This window comes from Phaseolus vulgaris, chromosome 4, assembly GCF_000499845.2.
Source record: "Phaseolus vulgaris cultivar G19833 chromosome 4, P. vulgaris v2.0, whole genome shotgun sequence".
NCBI classification, from domain to species: Eukaryota; Viridiplantae; Streptophyta; class Magnoliopsida; order Fabales; family Fabaceae; genus Phaseolus; species Phaseolus vulgaris.
In genome coordinates this window covers 39084827-39103668 of record NC_023756.2, presented here as the reverse complement: position 1 = coordinate 39103668, position 18842 = coordinate 39084827, and the positions used below count along the sequence as shown (strand labels likewise).

Sequence of the window (18842 nt, the reverse complement as noted above, 5' to 3'; positions counted from 1 at the left end):
TGAAAACCAATTTTATGTGAAAATATATAAATAAAAAATATATTTATACTTAATTACATTAATTATTTATACTTACATATGTGTTGAATATTTTGAATTTCTATATATTTATTCCTGACATGAATAAATTAACCTTAATAGATAATTTTGTAGCATATATAACACTATGAACTCATCTATGACATTTATTTTAATTTTTAGCTACCCAATATATTATTTCATATTTTTGCAATTAATAGGTTTGGTTAAACATCATCATGTATTGGCCTTCGCAACCAAGTTATATATTTGCATGATTGATTGTGTTAGTTGGATGTCTTTTCTCCATCAATCACTCTAGAAATGTGTGATTGAAATTTTAAGTTCTCTAATTTAGTTACAGATTAACTTTGCATCTTCATACTACAAAAAGTAATCATTCCCAAGCTTATAATTAATTAGGTCTTTTTGTTGCAAACAAATGATTTTTTTTTATTATAGTATTTTATAGCACCAACTTAGAATTTTGTAATAACTCAGCTCCCAAATTTGTTGAAGAGTCGTAATCATCAATATAAAATGTACTATATATATATATATATATATATATATACTGAGTTTTATATTTTCTTTTCTGAGAGTTTTGATTCAGAGACAGAAGAAATAACACAGCATGAGCAGAAGAGGGGGTTCTGCGTTTTCATCTTCTTCCACTGCTGAAGAAGTTACTGAAGGAATCGATGGCACTGCCCTCACTGCTATTGTTACAGGTACTCACTTTTTATTCTAAAACAAAAACAAAATTATGTTTCTCTTCATTTTAACAAATTGTTGGAGATTCTAATATATTCCAAATTAGATTAATAATTTGGGGAAAATCTTATCATTTATATATTATGAATCGGTGTTATTTTTAATTAATATAGAATCCCCAATCTAATCTAATTGATGTTTTGTTTTTCTTATCGTGTTAAGAAAATAAATAGTTTTATTTATTGCTTTGAATGAATAACCATTTGAATGGGAGTGAATGGTAGTGATGGCTAACAATTTGATGAACCAGTTTGAATTGAATTTTGGATTAAATGAGTGTTTATGTTTAGCGTTCAACCTCTGAAAAAGGACAAGTTAAAGAAACCGTTTATCTGTATAACATGATGAAGTTAACACCTACTTTGTATTACGTTAAATTCTTATTTAGTTGAATGTTTAATTAATTTATGGCTTAGAAATTCAAGGTCAAGATACTTATTTTTTTACTAATTAGCTTTTGGTGCAAGGGAAGCTACTTGTACCACCTTGTGCTAGAAATAATTCTTTTAAACATTTTTTTATTGGTTAAAATGATCAGAAAATTACAAAATCTTATAGTCTTATGTCTTAATTAATGATTTTTTTAAATATTTTTTAGTTTTTTTATTTTAATGAAAAGAGTGTGTTATAAGAGTATCTTGCTAGAATTCGTGTAAAACCAATATATGGGGTGCAGAATGCAATGGCCTTCAAATTGCACCACACGAAGCAACATGGGCCTTATCAAGCTCAATAGAAAGTTTAAACTAGTATGGAGAAATTGTTTTTTGCACCCTATAGTTTCTTATTGCATTTCCATGTTGTTGTTGCAAAAGAAAAAAAATGTCCATGCTTTAAATTTTTATATGAAGTAATTCATAAACATTGGATTACTCAATCTAAAATATATTTTTAGACATTTTTTTAGATATGAAAATATATTATAAACTATAATATATATATATATATATAAATATATAAATATTTTACATTTTTAAATTATTTAATATAGAATACATTTTTATATTATATAATATGAAAATATATTATAAAATACAATTTTAAATTATATAAATATATTTTCAAATTACGCAATTTTAAGATATATTTTAAATTTGTACAATCTAAAATGCATTTATAAATTAAGTAATTTAAAAACATATTTTGAATTGTATAATTTATAATATATTTTTAGATTGTGTAATCTAAAATACTATTTTTAAATTCTAAATTGTATAATAGAAATTAATTTTTAGAATATATCATATACGTACCATGTACAATTGTTACTTTTTCTATTGAAAGAAGATATGAAAGTTTTAAAACAAAGTGTCCTAATATAAATGTTATTATTAAGAAAGTCATTTTTAGTTTTAAATTTTTATAAATACTTGCTTAAACCTAGTCTAAACACATTGATTGCACATACGACAATTTTTTAAAAGTTGGATTAAACCTATTTTTCAGATCTTTTTAGGTTAGTTTATATGTTATACTCACTTCCGCACATTTTGTCTATCTCGTTGACATGTCACCATTCCAAATTATTAACAACATCCTTAATAAAATGCAGTTCAAGAATTCTACATTTTTTATTACTAAAAAGTAAAACGAAAAAAATGTAATAAATCTTTGAAAATGCATGAGATTTTTGTGAGATTTAATTATTTTTCCAATATATTTACTCTGAAAAACCTTAAACTTGTAACACTTCAAAAATTCTAAAAAGGGAATTTCTCATTAAATTCACAAATTTTTTAGTTTCTTTTAACCTTGGGATTTTGGTTGGAGTTGGAACAGGGGCATCAAGTGGTATTGGTGCTGAGACTAGCCGTGTTCTTGCCATGCGTGGTGTTCATGTAATTATGGGAGTGAGAAATATGGTTGCTGCAAAAGATGTTAAAGAAGCAATACTTAAGGAAATTCCTATTGCTAAAGTTGATGCAATGGAATTAGACCTTAGTTCAATGGCATCTGTTCGAAAATTTGCATCAGAGTTCATTTCATCTGCTCTTCCATTAAACATTCTTATGTAAGTGTACACAACTCACTACAACAAGAAAAAAAAGTTTTAACCTAAAGTTCCCAGATCTCTCAAACACTTATGAGTTTTGGAAATTGTCAAATCTAGTAAATGTATTTCCTTGAGTTAGAGAAAATATATTTTGTCCTAGCTTGATGAGGTTTGGAAATTGCCAAATCTAGCAAAGGTATAAATAGAGAGGCTCCTCGAGATGCGGGACTAAATGGTGCAAAGTGTAACTGCATTTTAAATTTAGCACCTAACATGTTCAAGTCCCACATTGTTCACTTTTTTTTTATTTTTCAACTATTTATATGCCTCCTTATGCTTTAAGGATATAAGGAGACCTATAGATACTTGAAAAATAAAAAACTGTGTGGATGTGTAATGGGTCATGTTGCTCTTTTTCTTGGTCTCTTCAATTAGGATTTTGGCTTTCCTAATGAAGATGACTGCATATTGATTCCACAAATTAGGGGACTTAGCTAATCCTAATTAGGCCCAAATTGTTCCACTAATGCTTATATTTTTTTCCAAAAGAAAATTTCTACTCCTTTATGAAATACTCTACTTCTATTTAGATTTTTACAAGTCAAAGGAAAAGGAGTTCTAATAATTCACCCTCCATAAATGAAGAGTCCTCTTAGATATTTTTTCCTCTTTCATTCTCCTAGCCATGACATGTATTTGAATTATTATTAGAAATTGGGTTAGAAATAATAGTATTGAAAGGATCAGATTGTAGAAGCATTATTTTATTAGTGAAAGAAGGAGAGATAGAAGTGTGGGAATCAGAAAGGAAAGGATTTTTACTTAAAGAGAATAGGAACACATATTCATTGTTCTGTATAAGGGTTGGACCACCTTTGAAGTGTCCCTATTTATATAATCTTTATCGCTGATAAAAAAAATAAGAACACATATTCATTAAAAACCACATGGTGAGAGATATATTGCTTACCGGATGTAGTCATACATATGTAAGCCTTGTGAGTAGGACCATAACCAACAAATAAATAGATTGAAGAGTGAAACTATAATTTATGTTCATTATATGGTCGCAACATTGGATGGGACGAACAACCAAATGTTCTATAAAAATTATAATCAGGAGATTTGTGAAAGATCAAATTATATGGTGTAGATTAATTTAAAATAGGTGATGGAAGAACATTGATAATATAATCATCAGCAGTAAAAGCTTTCCCCTAGAATGACATAACTATGTGTCAATATTTGCGTTCTATAGATCCATTTTGTTTATGGGTGCGGGGACATGTGAGATGATGTAGAATGCCTTGTTTAGTGAGAAACACTTTAAAATACAAAAACTCGCAAGCATTATCAGTTTGAATACATTTGAGAGAAAAACTAGTTTGTTTTTTCACATAAAGATTTCAAAACAGCAAATGCTTGTGGTTTATTGTCAATGAGGTAAAACCATACACAATTCGAATATGCATCCAAAAAGTCAATGTAATAATACGAACCATTAGACGTAGGCATGGATGCTACACCCCAAATGTCTATAAAGAAAAGTTGTAATGGTGTAGTATAGATAGTAGTCAACCTGAAAAGGCAGTTGAAGCATTTTGCTTACCCCACAAGAATCACGTAAACTCGATTTAGTAGTATAAGGCATATTACAGTGCCACATTATTCAGTGTTCTACATTGGCATTGACATGTCCAAAATGAAAGTTCCATAAAGTATATGAATTTGACTTTGATAAAATAGAAGTATTCTTAACAAAAAAAAAAAAAAAATGAGAAACGGGGAAAAAGTTGGGAAACACGTATAAGTCATCCTTGCAGGAGAATCTCCTTTATGACCTGCTTTTTGACATAACATTTTAAGAATGATACTCGAAAAACACATGATTATCCTTAGTAAATTTAGAAACGCTTAATACATTTTTAGAGATAGTAGGGACATGCAACAATTGATTTACAGAAAACAAATTGGAGGAAGAAGTATCATTCAAAATGGAAAAACAGAGATGAGAGATTTGTAAACTAAAACCATTACCTAATTTTACCATCTCAGATCTTGTGTAAGATGTCTTAGATGAAATGTTATTCTCATCATGTGTAAGGTGGTGTGAAGCACCACTATCTGGATACCAAATGCGTCATGAAGATTCGAAGGTGTGCCAAGAATCATCATCATCACCGACTGAGGAAGCAAAGTGAGAAGAGTTAACACTAATAACAAACTAAGGATGATCATACTTGTGCCAACAATTTGTGGCAACATGACCATTCTTTCCACAAATTTGACTTTGAACACGAGATTAAGTGACAAAAGTTGAAGAAGAGGATGAAAAATTCTAGCTATTGTATCTTGAACCAGGAAAACTAATTTGTAATTTTGAATGTGGTTGCGACTGAACTTCTTATTGTTTGATTGTTGATGCGGTCGAGAGAAGGAAGAAACAAAAGTGGAAGGTGGAAAAGTAACAATATGAGCTTGAAGAAAATGACCGTTAGAGAATTTGTTCTTTTTAAAATGTTCTTCATGCACCAACAAGAGAGCATTTATTTCTTCAACAAAAAGGATCAATCCTGGTCATGACTAAAGTGACAAAATATTCATAATCCTAAATAAGCCCTCAAGAAGGACCTTAATGTGATCTTATGTTGAAATAGGACAACCAATAAAGACTAAAGAATCTACAATCTTCTTGTATCAAGAAGATAGGCAGTTACAATTCTGTCACGTTTAGGAAGATAGAGTTGAAGCTTTGAGCTTCTTGACACAGGCCTGAGTATAAGATGCTTAATAGGTGTGAAGAGCGGTCCGTATTTGTTCAGTAGAGGAGAGCCCCACCATTTTGGTGAGAATCAAAGGAGACATAGACGAAAGAAGCCAAGCAACAATTGCTAGGTCTTACTGTTGAAAAGAAAGAAAGGTACGATTGTAGGTACCTGTTGATTCATCAGCTGTAGAAGCAAAATGAAAAGGGGGTAGACGATCAATCAAAGAACCACATTAGGTTCAAACTACGCTTGGTTGTATGTACTTGTTGTTTGCAAATTAGGTAATTGTCGTCATCTAATTTGAAGTTGATATAGGTGTTGTGAAGATGTTCACTAAGATAGATATGTCTTGAATCACCTTTTTTATATGGGTTGAAGTAGATATTTCTTGAAATTTTTTTATGAGTTGAAGTAAATTTATTCATTTTATTATATATTGATAAAAAAACTTATACCTCAAAAATGCTAAATATTTTATATGGTCATAGAAGCTATGATAATCATGGTCATTCATTGCCAAATACAAAGATAATTTTCTTACTTGTAAAGCTTTTATTGCGATTTTCTTATTCCTACTTATGAAGTCTAACGCAAAGTTTGTAAAAGAGTACAAATTTGATAATGTAATTACAACTTACATAATTAGTCTAATTCTAAAAGATAAGCTTGTCAACTTCAAGACATTTTCTCCGAATCCGTGAAAATTACATGAGGTTAAAGCTTGTAACACTGAAAAATAAAATCTCAATGAGGAGTATTGAAAACTGAGATTCTATTAATATATTTTAATTAATTATCCTAGTGTCGCACCTCTTTAAAGAATTTTTTTTTAATTAAATATTTTAATGTTTATGTAGCTTTTTGTCATAAGTTTGGTTAAATTTGTTTTTTTTTTATAAAAAAACTAGTTGTATATGTGAACTAATGATATTTATTTTAAGTTTAATTACACTTTGTCTATTGCTCTGCCCACTCAATTGTTGGTTTTTTATTATATTTAAATAGCTTGTTGTGACACTTCAATGTGGAAAATTTGAGTACATATACAATAGATCAATTGTACTTCTCTCTTCATATATATCTATTTTTGTTAGTTTATAATTTTTCACACACTCTTATATTTTTCCTTCTTCGTCTGGCGATCAATTTTTCATCGTCTTATGCAATGCCTATTCAGTATTTTCATTAGTTTGATATTAGAATAGCATTGTCCATTCAAACTTATGCCCCTTCCACATGTGTTATTGGAATGATAGAAATGTCAAATGATAGAAGTAGTGACATTGAGAAATTTTTTTTGAAACTATGCAATTCGTGTTTAATATAATTGGAAATTACTCTCTCTACATATACATCTTAATTCTAATAATTTAAGAAAACAATGGAGTACTAATGTTGTGGTTTATTTTTTGAAATTTAAGAAACAATGCAGGAATATTTGGAACCCCGTTCATGCTGTCTGAGGATAATATTGAACTGCAATTTGCCACAAATCACATGGGTATGTAGAAACTATCAAATGTCTCATATATAATTTCTTTTAGTTCCCAAAAATACTACAGGGTTTAGGGGGAAATATGAAACATTATGGTAATGAAGTTTCTTGAGTGTATGGAATCCAAAAATCTACAGGGAAATGATTGAAAATCATGGTAATTTAGTCCGTCTAACTTATCATTTAAGATAAAAAATAATTAATTACTATATTAATTAAATTAAATATTATTTTAAAAATTAAATAATTATTAATATTTAAAATAATTTTTATTATTAATAAATAATTTATAAATTGATAATTAATTAGCTACTAAAATTTTAACTAACAACTAATTAGATTCTAAAGTTTGTAACTAAAATTTTGGTAGCTAATTAGATACTAATTTAGAAACTATTTATTAACAATAAAAATTACTTACATACAAATATTTTCTTACTATGTAAGATAAGATATATCTAATTTAACTAATATAATTACTAATTATTTTTAGTCTTCAAAGATAATCTCTATTTAATAGTTTTCTTTAGTATTGGAATAATTTATATAAAATATCATACTCTTCTAATGTATGTATAAAAGTATGGGCTCAGAAGATGAGGAAATACTCGTATATTTTTTTGTTTATATTTGACATAATATTACCACATGCAGGCCATTTTCTTTTAACAAATCTGCTATTAGATACTATGAAGAAAACAGCAGATGAAAGTAAGAGAGAAGGAAGAATTGTTAATGTTACCTCTTGTGGTCATCGATTAACCTATCGTGGAGGAATCCGTTTTGATAAAATTAATGATGAATCAAGGTAAAAAGTTGTCCAAAATACAAATTAAAATAAATTTTGCTGGCAATTTTTTTCTTGTTTATGAAAGAGGGATTTATCCATTGACTTAAAAATCAAGCAAGACCTGCAGATAAAATTTGATGCACCTGAATAAAGTATAGTTTTTTACTCACACGAACCATATTGTTGCATTGAAAATTAATCATATAAACATGATTTCCTGTGGTGTTACGCAGGATAAGTGTTTTTGCATTGTTTATTAGTTTTGCTTCTTTGTGTACAGTTATCAGAAATTCCGTGCTTATGCACAGTCAAAGCTTGCTAATATTTTACATGCCAATGAACTTGCTAGACGTCTTAAGGTATGTTAACATTTATGGTACCGCTGGTTATTGATAGCCATTAGAAGTTTACGTTTGTTATATCCATTGATTTTTCTGAACTTTTAAGAAACAACAAGGTATAGGTCAAATGCTTCAGCTAATGTTGATATCCAGCGAATGGTTGGATATTTGGGTTATGTGCTATGCAGAAATGTTTTTGATCATTGTTCTTTTGTGTTAATAACACCTAATATGAATTCGGATTTGGATGCTTGGTTTCCATAATTTGGATGCATCTTTCATCACCTTTGCGCCTTAGTTTCCAAAGTGAGAGAGTCCATATTACTTGATCAGTATAGACCTATTTTTCTTATGGGTGTTGTCTATAAAATTAAAACTAAGGTGTTAGCACGTCGTATCAAGAGTATTCTACCAACAATTATTGATGATAGCCAGTCGATTTTCTTGAAGGATAGATGCTTGTTAGACAGTGTATTGGTGACCAATGAGGTTGTTGAGGACTTAAGGAGGTATAATAGGAGTGGCGTATGCTTGAAGGTGGACTATGAAAAGACATACAACTCGGTAAAGTGAGATTTTTTTATTAGATATGTTAAACAGGTTGGGCTTTCACAGTAAATGGATTAGGTGGATCAAAGGTTGCCTGGAGTCCTCATCCATGTTTGTTTTGGTTAATGGAAGCCCCACAGAGGAATTTATACCATCTAAAGGATTGAGGGAGGGTGACCCTCTAGCCCCATTCTCATTCCTTATTGTAGCTGAAGGTTTGGCTGGACTAGTAAGACAAGCAATCACGTTGAATTTGCTTAGTGGAGTGGAGGTGGGGAGGAGTGAGGTAGAAGCTTGTGTGTTACAATTCGTTAATGATACTATTTTTATGTGTGGAGACTCCTATAACAACGTTTTCTCCATTAAAGAAATCTTAAGGGGCTTTGAGATTGCTTCGGGGCTAAAAGTAAATTTCCACAAATCAAAGTTGGCTGACATAAATGTTGAAAATGACTCCCTTGCACTATATGCAAAGTTCCTGAACTGCACGCTAATGGGGGTACCGTTTAAATATCCGGGGTTGGAAGTGGGCGGTAATCTAAGGAAGAAGCAGTTTTGGAAGCCAATCTTGGCAAAGCTTAACGCTAAACTGTGTGTGTGGAAAAGGAGATTCCTATGCGGGAAGAATTTGCTTAATCAAGTCAGTTATTAATTATTGCCTTGCCCCTTTTCCATTTGTCTTTTCATAAAGCCCCGACATCAGTGTACAATGATATTGCTAACATCCAAAGGAGTTTTATGTGGGGGTGGGGAAGAGACAAAAGATCCATATTGATGACTTTCTATGGCAAATGCACCGCATTGTCAGAAGTAATAATTTTTCCCTTAGGACGGATATCGATCCCATAAGGAACAATTGAATTATCAAGTATAATATTCATTAAATATAAAATAAAACAATTAAAAGTGTGTTGAAAGTGGTTATGTTGACGATGATCAATAAGAAAACAGACAAAGAATTGGTTGCTTCAAGTTGGAAAAATAGGGATTAGGTTTCATTTGTCTCACTCTTATGTATTTTGATTAGCATGTTAACATTATGTTCTTTGATTGAAATTGATGTTCGTATAAAAGTCATTTATATCGATTCCTCGCATATAAAATTGTTAAGAATGCTCCCTAAATATTGATCTCTCGTATATTTATAAGAACAACTTATAATCAAGCTCAGACGTTAATAGAAATTAACATTTCAAGTCTATTCCTAACACTCAAATATGTTAAGTATTGTTGTTTAGGTCAAAACCCTAAAAATACTTCTCAGTCAGATTTAAGATTCTCAAACATGTCACAAATATTTAGAAGCAAAACAAAAATACCAATAATCAATCAAGAACATAATATTATATAGTAATTAAATATCACCTCAATACATAAGAGTTTGAACAAATTACTCCCAATCCCGTAGGGTAGACTTAGCCACGCATACTTCTAGCACCTTCTATTCTCCCAATTGGTTACAATTCACTCAATGGTGTTTTCCTCTCAATTTGGCACACTAGGATTGTGCCTCTAGCCCCCTATTTAACCTAATTTACTAGGGTTAGGTGACTTCATGCGTTGCGCTCATGGGCTTAATGATAAAAACATAAAAATAGCCTAATTAATTTGACACATTTTCGCTGCTGAGTTGAACTTTTTTCTCTCTTTTATGTGTTCTGGGCCTTCCAGCTTTCTCCTTTTAGCATATATCATTCTTCTTTAGTCCAAATCTCCATTCTTCCCTAGAAACCTGCAATTAACACCAAATTTGGGAATAAAATGCTCTTATTCAATTAAAGATCATAAAATATGTAAAAATGTATAAATTCATAATTAGGGATTATTCAAAACTACCTATATTTTAATATGAAATATTACAAAAATTGGGCACTTATTACATATCTTGGGTAAATTTAGAGAATGTTTGCAAACCCTTAGAGGAAGGTGGGCTGGGGATCAAAGACATCAGAAAGTTTAACAATGTTCCTCTAGCCAAATTGAAATGGCGGTTAACAAGTAATGAAGAAGGGAAGTGGAAGAATATCTTAGTATCAAAATATGGTGTGGAATCTGGTCGAAGGCAGATCCAATTGAAATTTTAGTCTTGGTGGTAGAGAGATTTATCAAAAGTATGTGGTGAGGGTGAAGAAGCAGGGTGGTTCCAAGAAGCTATGTTATGGAAAGTTGGATCGAGGAACAAAGCTAGATTTTGGGAGGACACGTGGGTTGGAAGGAATAATCTCATGTCCCTGTATCCTAGGTTGTTTTCTCTATCTCTAGACCAAGGCCTGAAGGTGGGTAAGGTAGTGTGGTGCTAGAGGTTAAGGTGAAGGAGGGAAAGGTTTGAATGAGAATCTATACAAGAAGAAGAATTGCTAAGGTATATCTCTACGGGCTCTCTAAATAGGGAGGAAAAGGACCTTCAAGTCTGGGACAAGGACTCTTCAGTGGAGTTTTAGGTAAAATCAGCTTATGAGCGCTTGGCTAACCACGTCTAGGGGTACGTAACACGGAAGAAATTTTCCATCAAACACAACTTATATCGTGGCTTTGGATGAAACACAGGATATGCACTTTCAACTTTACCTTCTCGGACCGACTTTTGAATCCTGAGTTGTGCATCAAAAGTTACAGGTGATGTACGAAAGACTATGGAAGATCTGTCGTCTGTCAAGCAAATAGTTGATAGAATCGTGGTAGCTGTTACTGTCTATGAAGAACAACTATGAACCATCCGTGGCAGCAGGGGATGAGGATTATCTCTTTTGGAGGTGTAGCAGAGGGTGTTTGGCAGCTAACAAAGTTCCTTAGAGTTAATGATGATGTAGGAGTTGAACATAGAGTTGCTTAAATTTGCACTGAGGCATTGCTGGCCAGTATCAGCGTTTCCTTTTGCAGGTAGCTAGACGGGCAGTCTGGGACTACTAAGTTGGGATGTGTATGGAGAGGTGGTGATTGCTTGGTATTGTTTTTTATCTTGGGTGCTTTTGGTCAGCCATATTGCCTTACCAAAGCGATCTTAGGTAGCAGATGGTGCATTCTTATACATAAAGTTGTGTGTTACAAAGTGGGAACAATTAGATTGTGGAACTATTCTTTGGGCCTGGTTATTGATCTTGCTATTGATAAGGAGGAAAAGCAAGATTGGTAGTACCCTTTGATTCATGATCAGTAGAAGCAAAGCGAGCAGGTATAGACGATCCATCTAAGAATCTTATGAGATTGAGGTTGCGCAAGGTTGCGTGCACTTGTTTTCAAATTAAGAAGTTGTCATCATTCAATTTGAAATTGATGGGTGTTATGATGATGAAAGTATGAAGGTAGTAGAAATGGAAAATTTTTCCGTCTCAGCAACAGAGGAGGAAGATGAAGCTGCAACAGAGGAAGAAGAAGCTATTATGGCTCATGATACCATGTAAGGAAGAAAGGAATAAAGGCAGAAATAGAAGACAAGGAATTAGAGAACAAAGAAAGCAATGATGTGTTATTGTGAGAACAAAAAAGATTACACGTATCTAGAACAAATGACAAATGAGTCTTATATAGAAGACCACATAAACACTGAGAGAGCTTATACAATATTTAATATATAATAAATTACTTAATACTATAGAATTGTTAAGGCTCTTTGGAAGAGTTATGCAAAGTACAAATTAGGTATCTTTTTGATCAAAGAGAAACTGAAGCTATTAAAAAAATATTTGAAGAGATGGAATAAGGAAGCTTTTTGGGAGTATATTAACAACCTCACACTAGAGATAGTGGAGCTTAATATGGTATTTTGATTCCAAAATGTAAAGATTGTTTGTGACTAAATGGATATTGTTTTATCTCTTTGGCAGGATGTTATTACAAAGTTGTTGTTGAAGCTCTATTGATCAGTTTAAAAATAAGTCTTACATAAAGTGATAATGACTCACAAAACACCTTTCTTAGGGTTACAAATTTATTGGAAAGACCATTGGTAGCAAATGATGGTAACAAAATGAAGAGATCGAGGAGCTGAAAAGGAAAAGAAAACAATATGACTCATTTTTAAATGTATATTGGAAAAGTCATATGACTCAGTCAATTGTATAAATGAATGCAGAGTCTACATCAGTCTTGATTATGGTCAATGGTAATCTGATCAAGAAATTTATGCCAACTGAAGCACTTAAACAAGGGGATCCACTAAATCCCCTTCTTAATCTTGATAGATAAGTTATGACTAAAAATGTTATTAAAGGTGAAAGTAGAAGAGAAGGAAGTGATGATGAGTTTATTGCATTTTCAAATGACACTCTATTTGTGAGGCATCCATGCAAAATATAATGGTCCTTAAGATCATACTTAGGTGTTTTTGAAATAGTCTCTAGATTGAAGGTCAATTTCCTCAAGAGTAACATAGAAGGGTTGTGAGTAGAAAGTTGTTTCACGAAAGGGGCGACAATTGTTCTAATTGTTTACAAATGAAGATACCATTTTTGTATTTAGGCCTATCAATGGGCAAAAACACTAGGATTCTTCAAGATTTGGAACTGAAATTGGATAAAATAAAAAATCATTTGACAAGGTAGAAAGCAAAACAAATATCATTTAACATTTAATTAAATCGGTCTTATCGATACTATCAATATATTTATGTCAATCTTTATAATGGTGTTTTTATATCACCAAAAAATTTTATATTTTTTTTTCTCAGCAAAGAATAAATATAAATAAACGGAACCTTTTAGGGGTGTCCCACCCTTATTCACAAATCTCACTTACCTTAAGAATCAACCGTTCAATGCATACTATGTATAGCAACACATAGCTCACAATTCTTAAACTAAAAGAAGAAAAAACTCCTACCTTTAAAGAACCAAAACCAAAACATGACCCTGGAAAGAGACCAACCCCCTGAAAAACATGGGCTGCAAAAAACCAACAACAGAAGAAGAATAAAACAAAACTATAACAACATTGTTTCTTGCATCCGAAATGGCACCAACATCTGTAATACCCAAATTGCCAGAGCAAAAGATGCAATACTTCATACTCCCATAATGCGTTGCTTCCACCATGTAACCAAGTTCTTATGCTACCCCAATAAACAACCTTTAAAAGCTTAGCTCCCTTGTTGTATGCAACAAAGGCATTACCACTTTACTGAATAAAAATAGCAACCTCATTGCCAGGCTATTGAGCAGCTAAAACCTGTACCATATGGTTACTAGACTATATCAAACCTTCACTAAACCCATGACAACATCTCCAAATGCTACTACTTGAGGATACACATACGACATCTTCCTTTCTCCAAAGCATCCTCCCTTATATATTCCTCAATCTGCATAGAAAAAGGTGCCTCGATTACAACACAAACAAGCATAAAAACATTAGCAAAATTGGCCAGGATTTGGCCTTTGTTTCAAAAACATAAGAAAAGATGCATATTTCAATGAGCTCTAGAAAAACCATTTGCTACATCCTCCTTTTCTTTGGTGGTCTACCTACTAAAGTACTTGTAGACTCTTGAGGAAGTCAGCATGAACACCAATGTTTCGTAGAAAATTGTGCTTTAATTGCTGCTCCCAATTCTACTAACTGGTTCCCCATCTTCTTAGCTTTATAAATCTATTTCGAATAGACTTCCAAAAGAGAACCCTTTGATTTGCCACAAAAGCTACATAGAAACTGCAAAATTTTGTATTTAATCTACAAAACTCGCCTTAGATTTTCTCTGAAAGAATTTTCCCCGCTAACTAATATAAGTAGATAAGAAAAGCAAAAAAAAAAAAAGAAGTTAAACTTGTACACAAAGGTTTCGTGATACAAAGCTAAAAGAACAACAAATTTTTTTTTATGAATTTGTTGTCTTCAAATTGTCAAATCTTTCTTCTCTTTTATATGAAATTGATTCTTCTCTTCAATTTTTGCCCTCTCCAAATAATCATTGATTTTATCCTTTAGCTATGAATCATCAAGTAGAAATAAACTTCAAAACTAACTTCCACTCAATATGAATTTCACCTTATGAGGCCAACAAGTAAAAAAAATCAAGAAAAACTCAATTAAAATTGGTAAACTCAAATGAATTTAATTTGAAAAATGCAAGGAGTATTTTAAGACACAAATCAACAATTAAAGATAACAAAAATAGTGAGCATTCAAATAGGAAACCTAAGAATAACACTAGAATAAACTTCAAACAAAAAAAAAATCTAGAATGAAACAGACACTGAAACTTCCAAATTTTTATTTGAGTATCTCAACACAATATTTGATCAAACGAAACAAATTTTAGGTCAAACGGATGTGTATTCTGATAGAAATAAATCAAACATTGTCGTACCAGTATTTAGAGATTGAAATTGTTATTCAGAACTAACAGAGATGATTTACTGGGAAAATATTATAATGAATTTGAATCTCAAACTTTTATCCCAACTCCATAACACATCAAGAAAGGTGTGGTAAAAATTTTAGGTCAAAAAGCCCAAGAATAAGATGCTGTAAATTTTATATGAGAGCAACACCACACTGAAACTGTTTTTTTTGGGCTGAAAATGTCATGACTTTTACTTTTTATAACTTTTTTCTATTGTGTTTTCGGACGTTCTGTTTTAACTGGATACCAAAAACATCTCAATAGGGTTATGCAATTTTGTTCATATTTTTTTACCAAAATACAAACTCACAATAAAATCTCACAACAGAGACAAAATTTCACAAAAACTGGAAAAGAAGAAACCTAAGGGATTTGAAAAAAAGAATTGAAACTCAAGACATAATAGAAACCTAACTGTAATAAACTTGTTAATGATCTAATAACAAGATAAGAGACTCAAAAACATAAAAAGAAGAGCTCACAAAAGGCACAAAAACACTCAAATGACATGTATATTCATTGTAAAAATAAGAAATAAAAAATAAAAAAAAGAACTACTTGATTTTATGACATATATGGAAATAACATGACTTTATACAACTTGAAATGGATCATAAAATAAAAATGAAACCAACATAAACTATTTTTACCAAAAGATAATGAAAGAAGACTCAACAAAAATGGAAAGCACACAATAAGATAAACTCAAAAAGAACTCCTAAACACCAATATAGATGGTTCAAGAAAGAACAAGCTATTTGAACCGATTAAACTAAACAAAAACACATTTAAACAGTGGAAACACATTTAAAATAGATTCAAGACATTCTAAAAAGTGAGGAACAACACAGAAATGGAAGAACAAAAGTTAGAACAACTTATCTCTTGAATACCTAAGCTCTAATACCAAATGATGCAATCCTAGCTTGCATTGCTATGAGTCTTTTGTTTTGTATTTTGGGGTGCGAAATTTGGTGGGATTGGGTGGCTAAAATGAGTGAAAGAAATTATGAAATATTGGTGTATTGAGAATGATAATGAAGATTAAGAGAGGTTTGACCAACTCCCAAGAGTTTCCTTACTAAAACACTTAGAAATAAGGCTAGCAAAGAGTGAGATAAGAGACTAGTTGAGGCTGAAATTTTGGCAGCAATTCAATAATATATTCAAAAGCCATTTACAAGAGGGCTAGCACTTGTGTTTATAGTGCTATAAGCAGCCAAAATGCAAACTTTAACCCTAAAAACTCTCTAGATGGTCTAGAGTTGCATTGGGTCCAAGGAGGCCCAATTGTAACTCTAGCTAGACTCTTTCTTTTTCTATTTATACCCTATCTAATTTGCTCAATACATGACCCATTGAAATTGGCCCAAGATAATGACCGAAATACAAACCCAAAATAAAGCCTATACTACTTGTACAAATTTATAAGATTAGGAAATTTTGAAGAAAAGTTAAAAATTAATTCTCCATAAAAATAGAGTTTTCTGAACTCCTTCTTCTTCTTCCATTCTTCTAGCCATGACCCTAGTTAAAGGTCCAATATGTGTCCTTCCAGATCGTTCTTATCAAAAAGTTTGAGATGTTAGGCTGTTATCCAATTGATACACTATTGGTTGTGAATAAAAAGTTGAAGAAAAAGGATGGAGGATGGAAATTTGATGTTAGAAATTGTAGAAGCCTACTTGGTAATTTATTTTATCTCACCCATTCAATGTCTGATATGTTTGCAACAAGTTTACTTCCTTAGTTCATGAATGATCCAAGTCATATCCATCTAGATGCAACAAGAAAGGTATTAAGATGCATTTAAGATGGGATAAAATAAGACAAAAAAATTGAATCAGTGTTAATTGGTTTTGTTAAGACATTAGACAGTCTAGTCATTGTTAAATAGTCTAATACCCTATTAGTCGGTCCTATGAGGATAAGTAAGTCTAGCAGATTTTGATGATAAAAAATATTATAAAAGGTGTTAGGATTTATAATTAAGTTTCTTCATGTGCAAATTGTAAAATAAACACGCTAGAGAGATTATTGTGATTAACATATTAGGCAGTCCTACAATGTTACATTGCTTAAGCGATTTATGAGAGTTAAATTTGTTAGATGGTCTATCCCTGATCAAAGAGGTAAACAAGGTCTATTAACTAATTTTATCATTTTGAAAAGACTAATAAACTAGTTTTTAAAACCATTTTTTCTTGTAGTGATACTAATTCTCAGTTTACCCATGCTAATATTCCTCTCTTCGTCATTCAATTCTATAGAAAATGTTTTTTGGATTTTCTTAGATCATCCATCCTGATAATTTTGTTATTTTAAAGAGTGATATGCATAAAATAGTTGGAAAAGAGTTAGAACATGTTCTTAAGATATATATCTTAACGATAAGTGATGACTTTGTTTCAATCTTTGCCAACCTTTTTGTTAACTTGTTCACTACGCCATTTCTCTCGTATATATGTAATATTACTTCATTGATATGGTGACCAGGAAGATGGGGTAGATATTACTGCTAATTCTCTTCATCCAGGACTCATTGTCACCAATATTCATCGTTACTACTTTCACCATGGTAACTAGCTACAATCACATTCTCTTCAACTTTCTCTTTTCTTTCCAGCAATTGTTTCTGCAGCTATATTCCCATAAATCACATTAAGTTTAGTTCTATGTGCCTGCATTGTTTATGCAGGACTTGCAAGTGTAGGTAAGATGTTGCTAGGTTTTGCACTTAAAAATACCCAACAAGTAAGTTAATTCAACTAAAACGACCTATTTATGAAGATTTTCAAAATTATATTGTAAATTAGTCAGCAATCATACGGGAAAAATATATATATTATTTTTATTTATGCTTTTGCGTTTATCTTTTTAATAAACTTTGATAATTATATTTTTATATTAATCAAAAGGCAGTTATTTTTTCTTTATCTTGTCCAATGTTACTGCAGGGAGCAGCAACAACATGTTACGTAGCATTGCACCCTGAAGTTAGGGGAATTAGTGGAGAGTATTTTGCAGATAATAAAATCGCCAAAGTAGGGTCAAATGGAAGGGACCTTGAGTTGGCTAATAAACTCTGGGATTTCAGCATGAGTTTGATCAAGTGAATACTTTGTGCCAATTCGCAATGTTATATGAATTATAAATGTTTGGGGTTTAGGGGTGCACATTTCTGCCCTAAAACGTTTTTGAAGTCATGCTCCCAATTTGAGTGCGCAAACAAGTAAAAGAAAACAAACATTTATCTCTTAAGATTAATGTTCTATGTCATGTTTGTAATTGATGGAACACTTATTTTAATTATTGTGGAAAAATCATATTTATGATTACTCATATTTTTCGTAAAGAGAATGCGTGTGCATATAAACAAGCTAATTTAAGATTTATTCACAGAGAATCTTTTCATTAATATAATAGACTTGTATCTAATCTGTTCTTAAAATTTTTCATGAATATGTATAGTCTATTTCCGTATTGTTTTTTTTATATATATAAGTTTTGTATTTTTTTTATTTTTTATTTTAATAATTTTTTTTATATAATGGTAGATTATGATTATTAACTTTTCAGTTGCATAATGATATCTAACATGAAAATTTTTATATAAAAAAATTAAAAATTTAGTTGTTATTAGCATTAAAGTGCTGACACGCTTTGTTAAAAAATAGTGATATGCATTTAAAGTTGACAGTTGTCAAATACTCATAAATACTCATGTTATCACTTAAAATTAATGTTTTACAAGATAAAAAACAATTAATTACTTAA

The 18842-nt window shown here is 31.1% G+C and overlaps 1 protein-coding gene across 5 annotated transcripts; it reads left to right on the top strand.

Moving 5' to 3' along the window:
- The first annotated feature begins 591 nt into the window (after window positions 1-591).
- LOC137837610 (short-chain dehydrogenase TIC 32, chloroplastic-like) lies at window positions 592-18425 on the top strand. 5 transcript variants are annotated; one of them, XM_068646656.1, is made up of 8 exons: window positions 592-749; window positions 2572-2803; window positions 6975-7054; window positions 7703-7856; window positions 8119-8197; window positions 17562-17643; window positions 17764-17819; window positions 18023-18425. In XM_068646656.1, exons 1-8 carry the CDS (start codon window positions 653-655, stop codon window positions 18179-18181), a joined length of 939 nt encoding a protein of 312 aa, XP_068502757.1. In that variant the 5' UTR covers window positions 592-652; the 3' UTR covers window positions 18182-18425. The 5 variants fall into 5 exon arrangements, with proteins under 5 accessions (XP_068502757.1, XP_068502758.1, XP_068502756.1 ...); XM_068646657.1 differs by having other exon boundaries at window positions 17737-17778; XM_068646655.1 differs by having other exon boundaries at window positions 17737-17819.
- The last annotated feature ends 417 nt before the right edge of the window (window positions 18426-18842 follow it).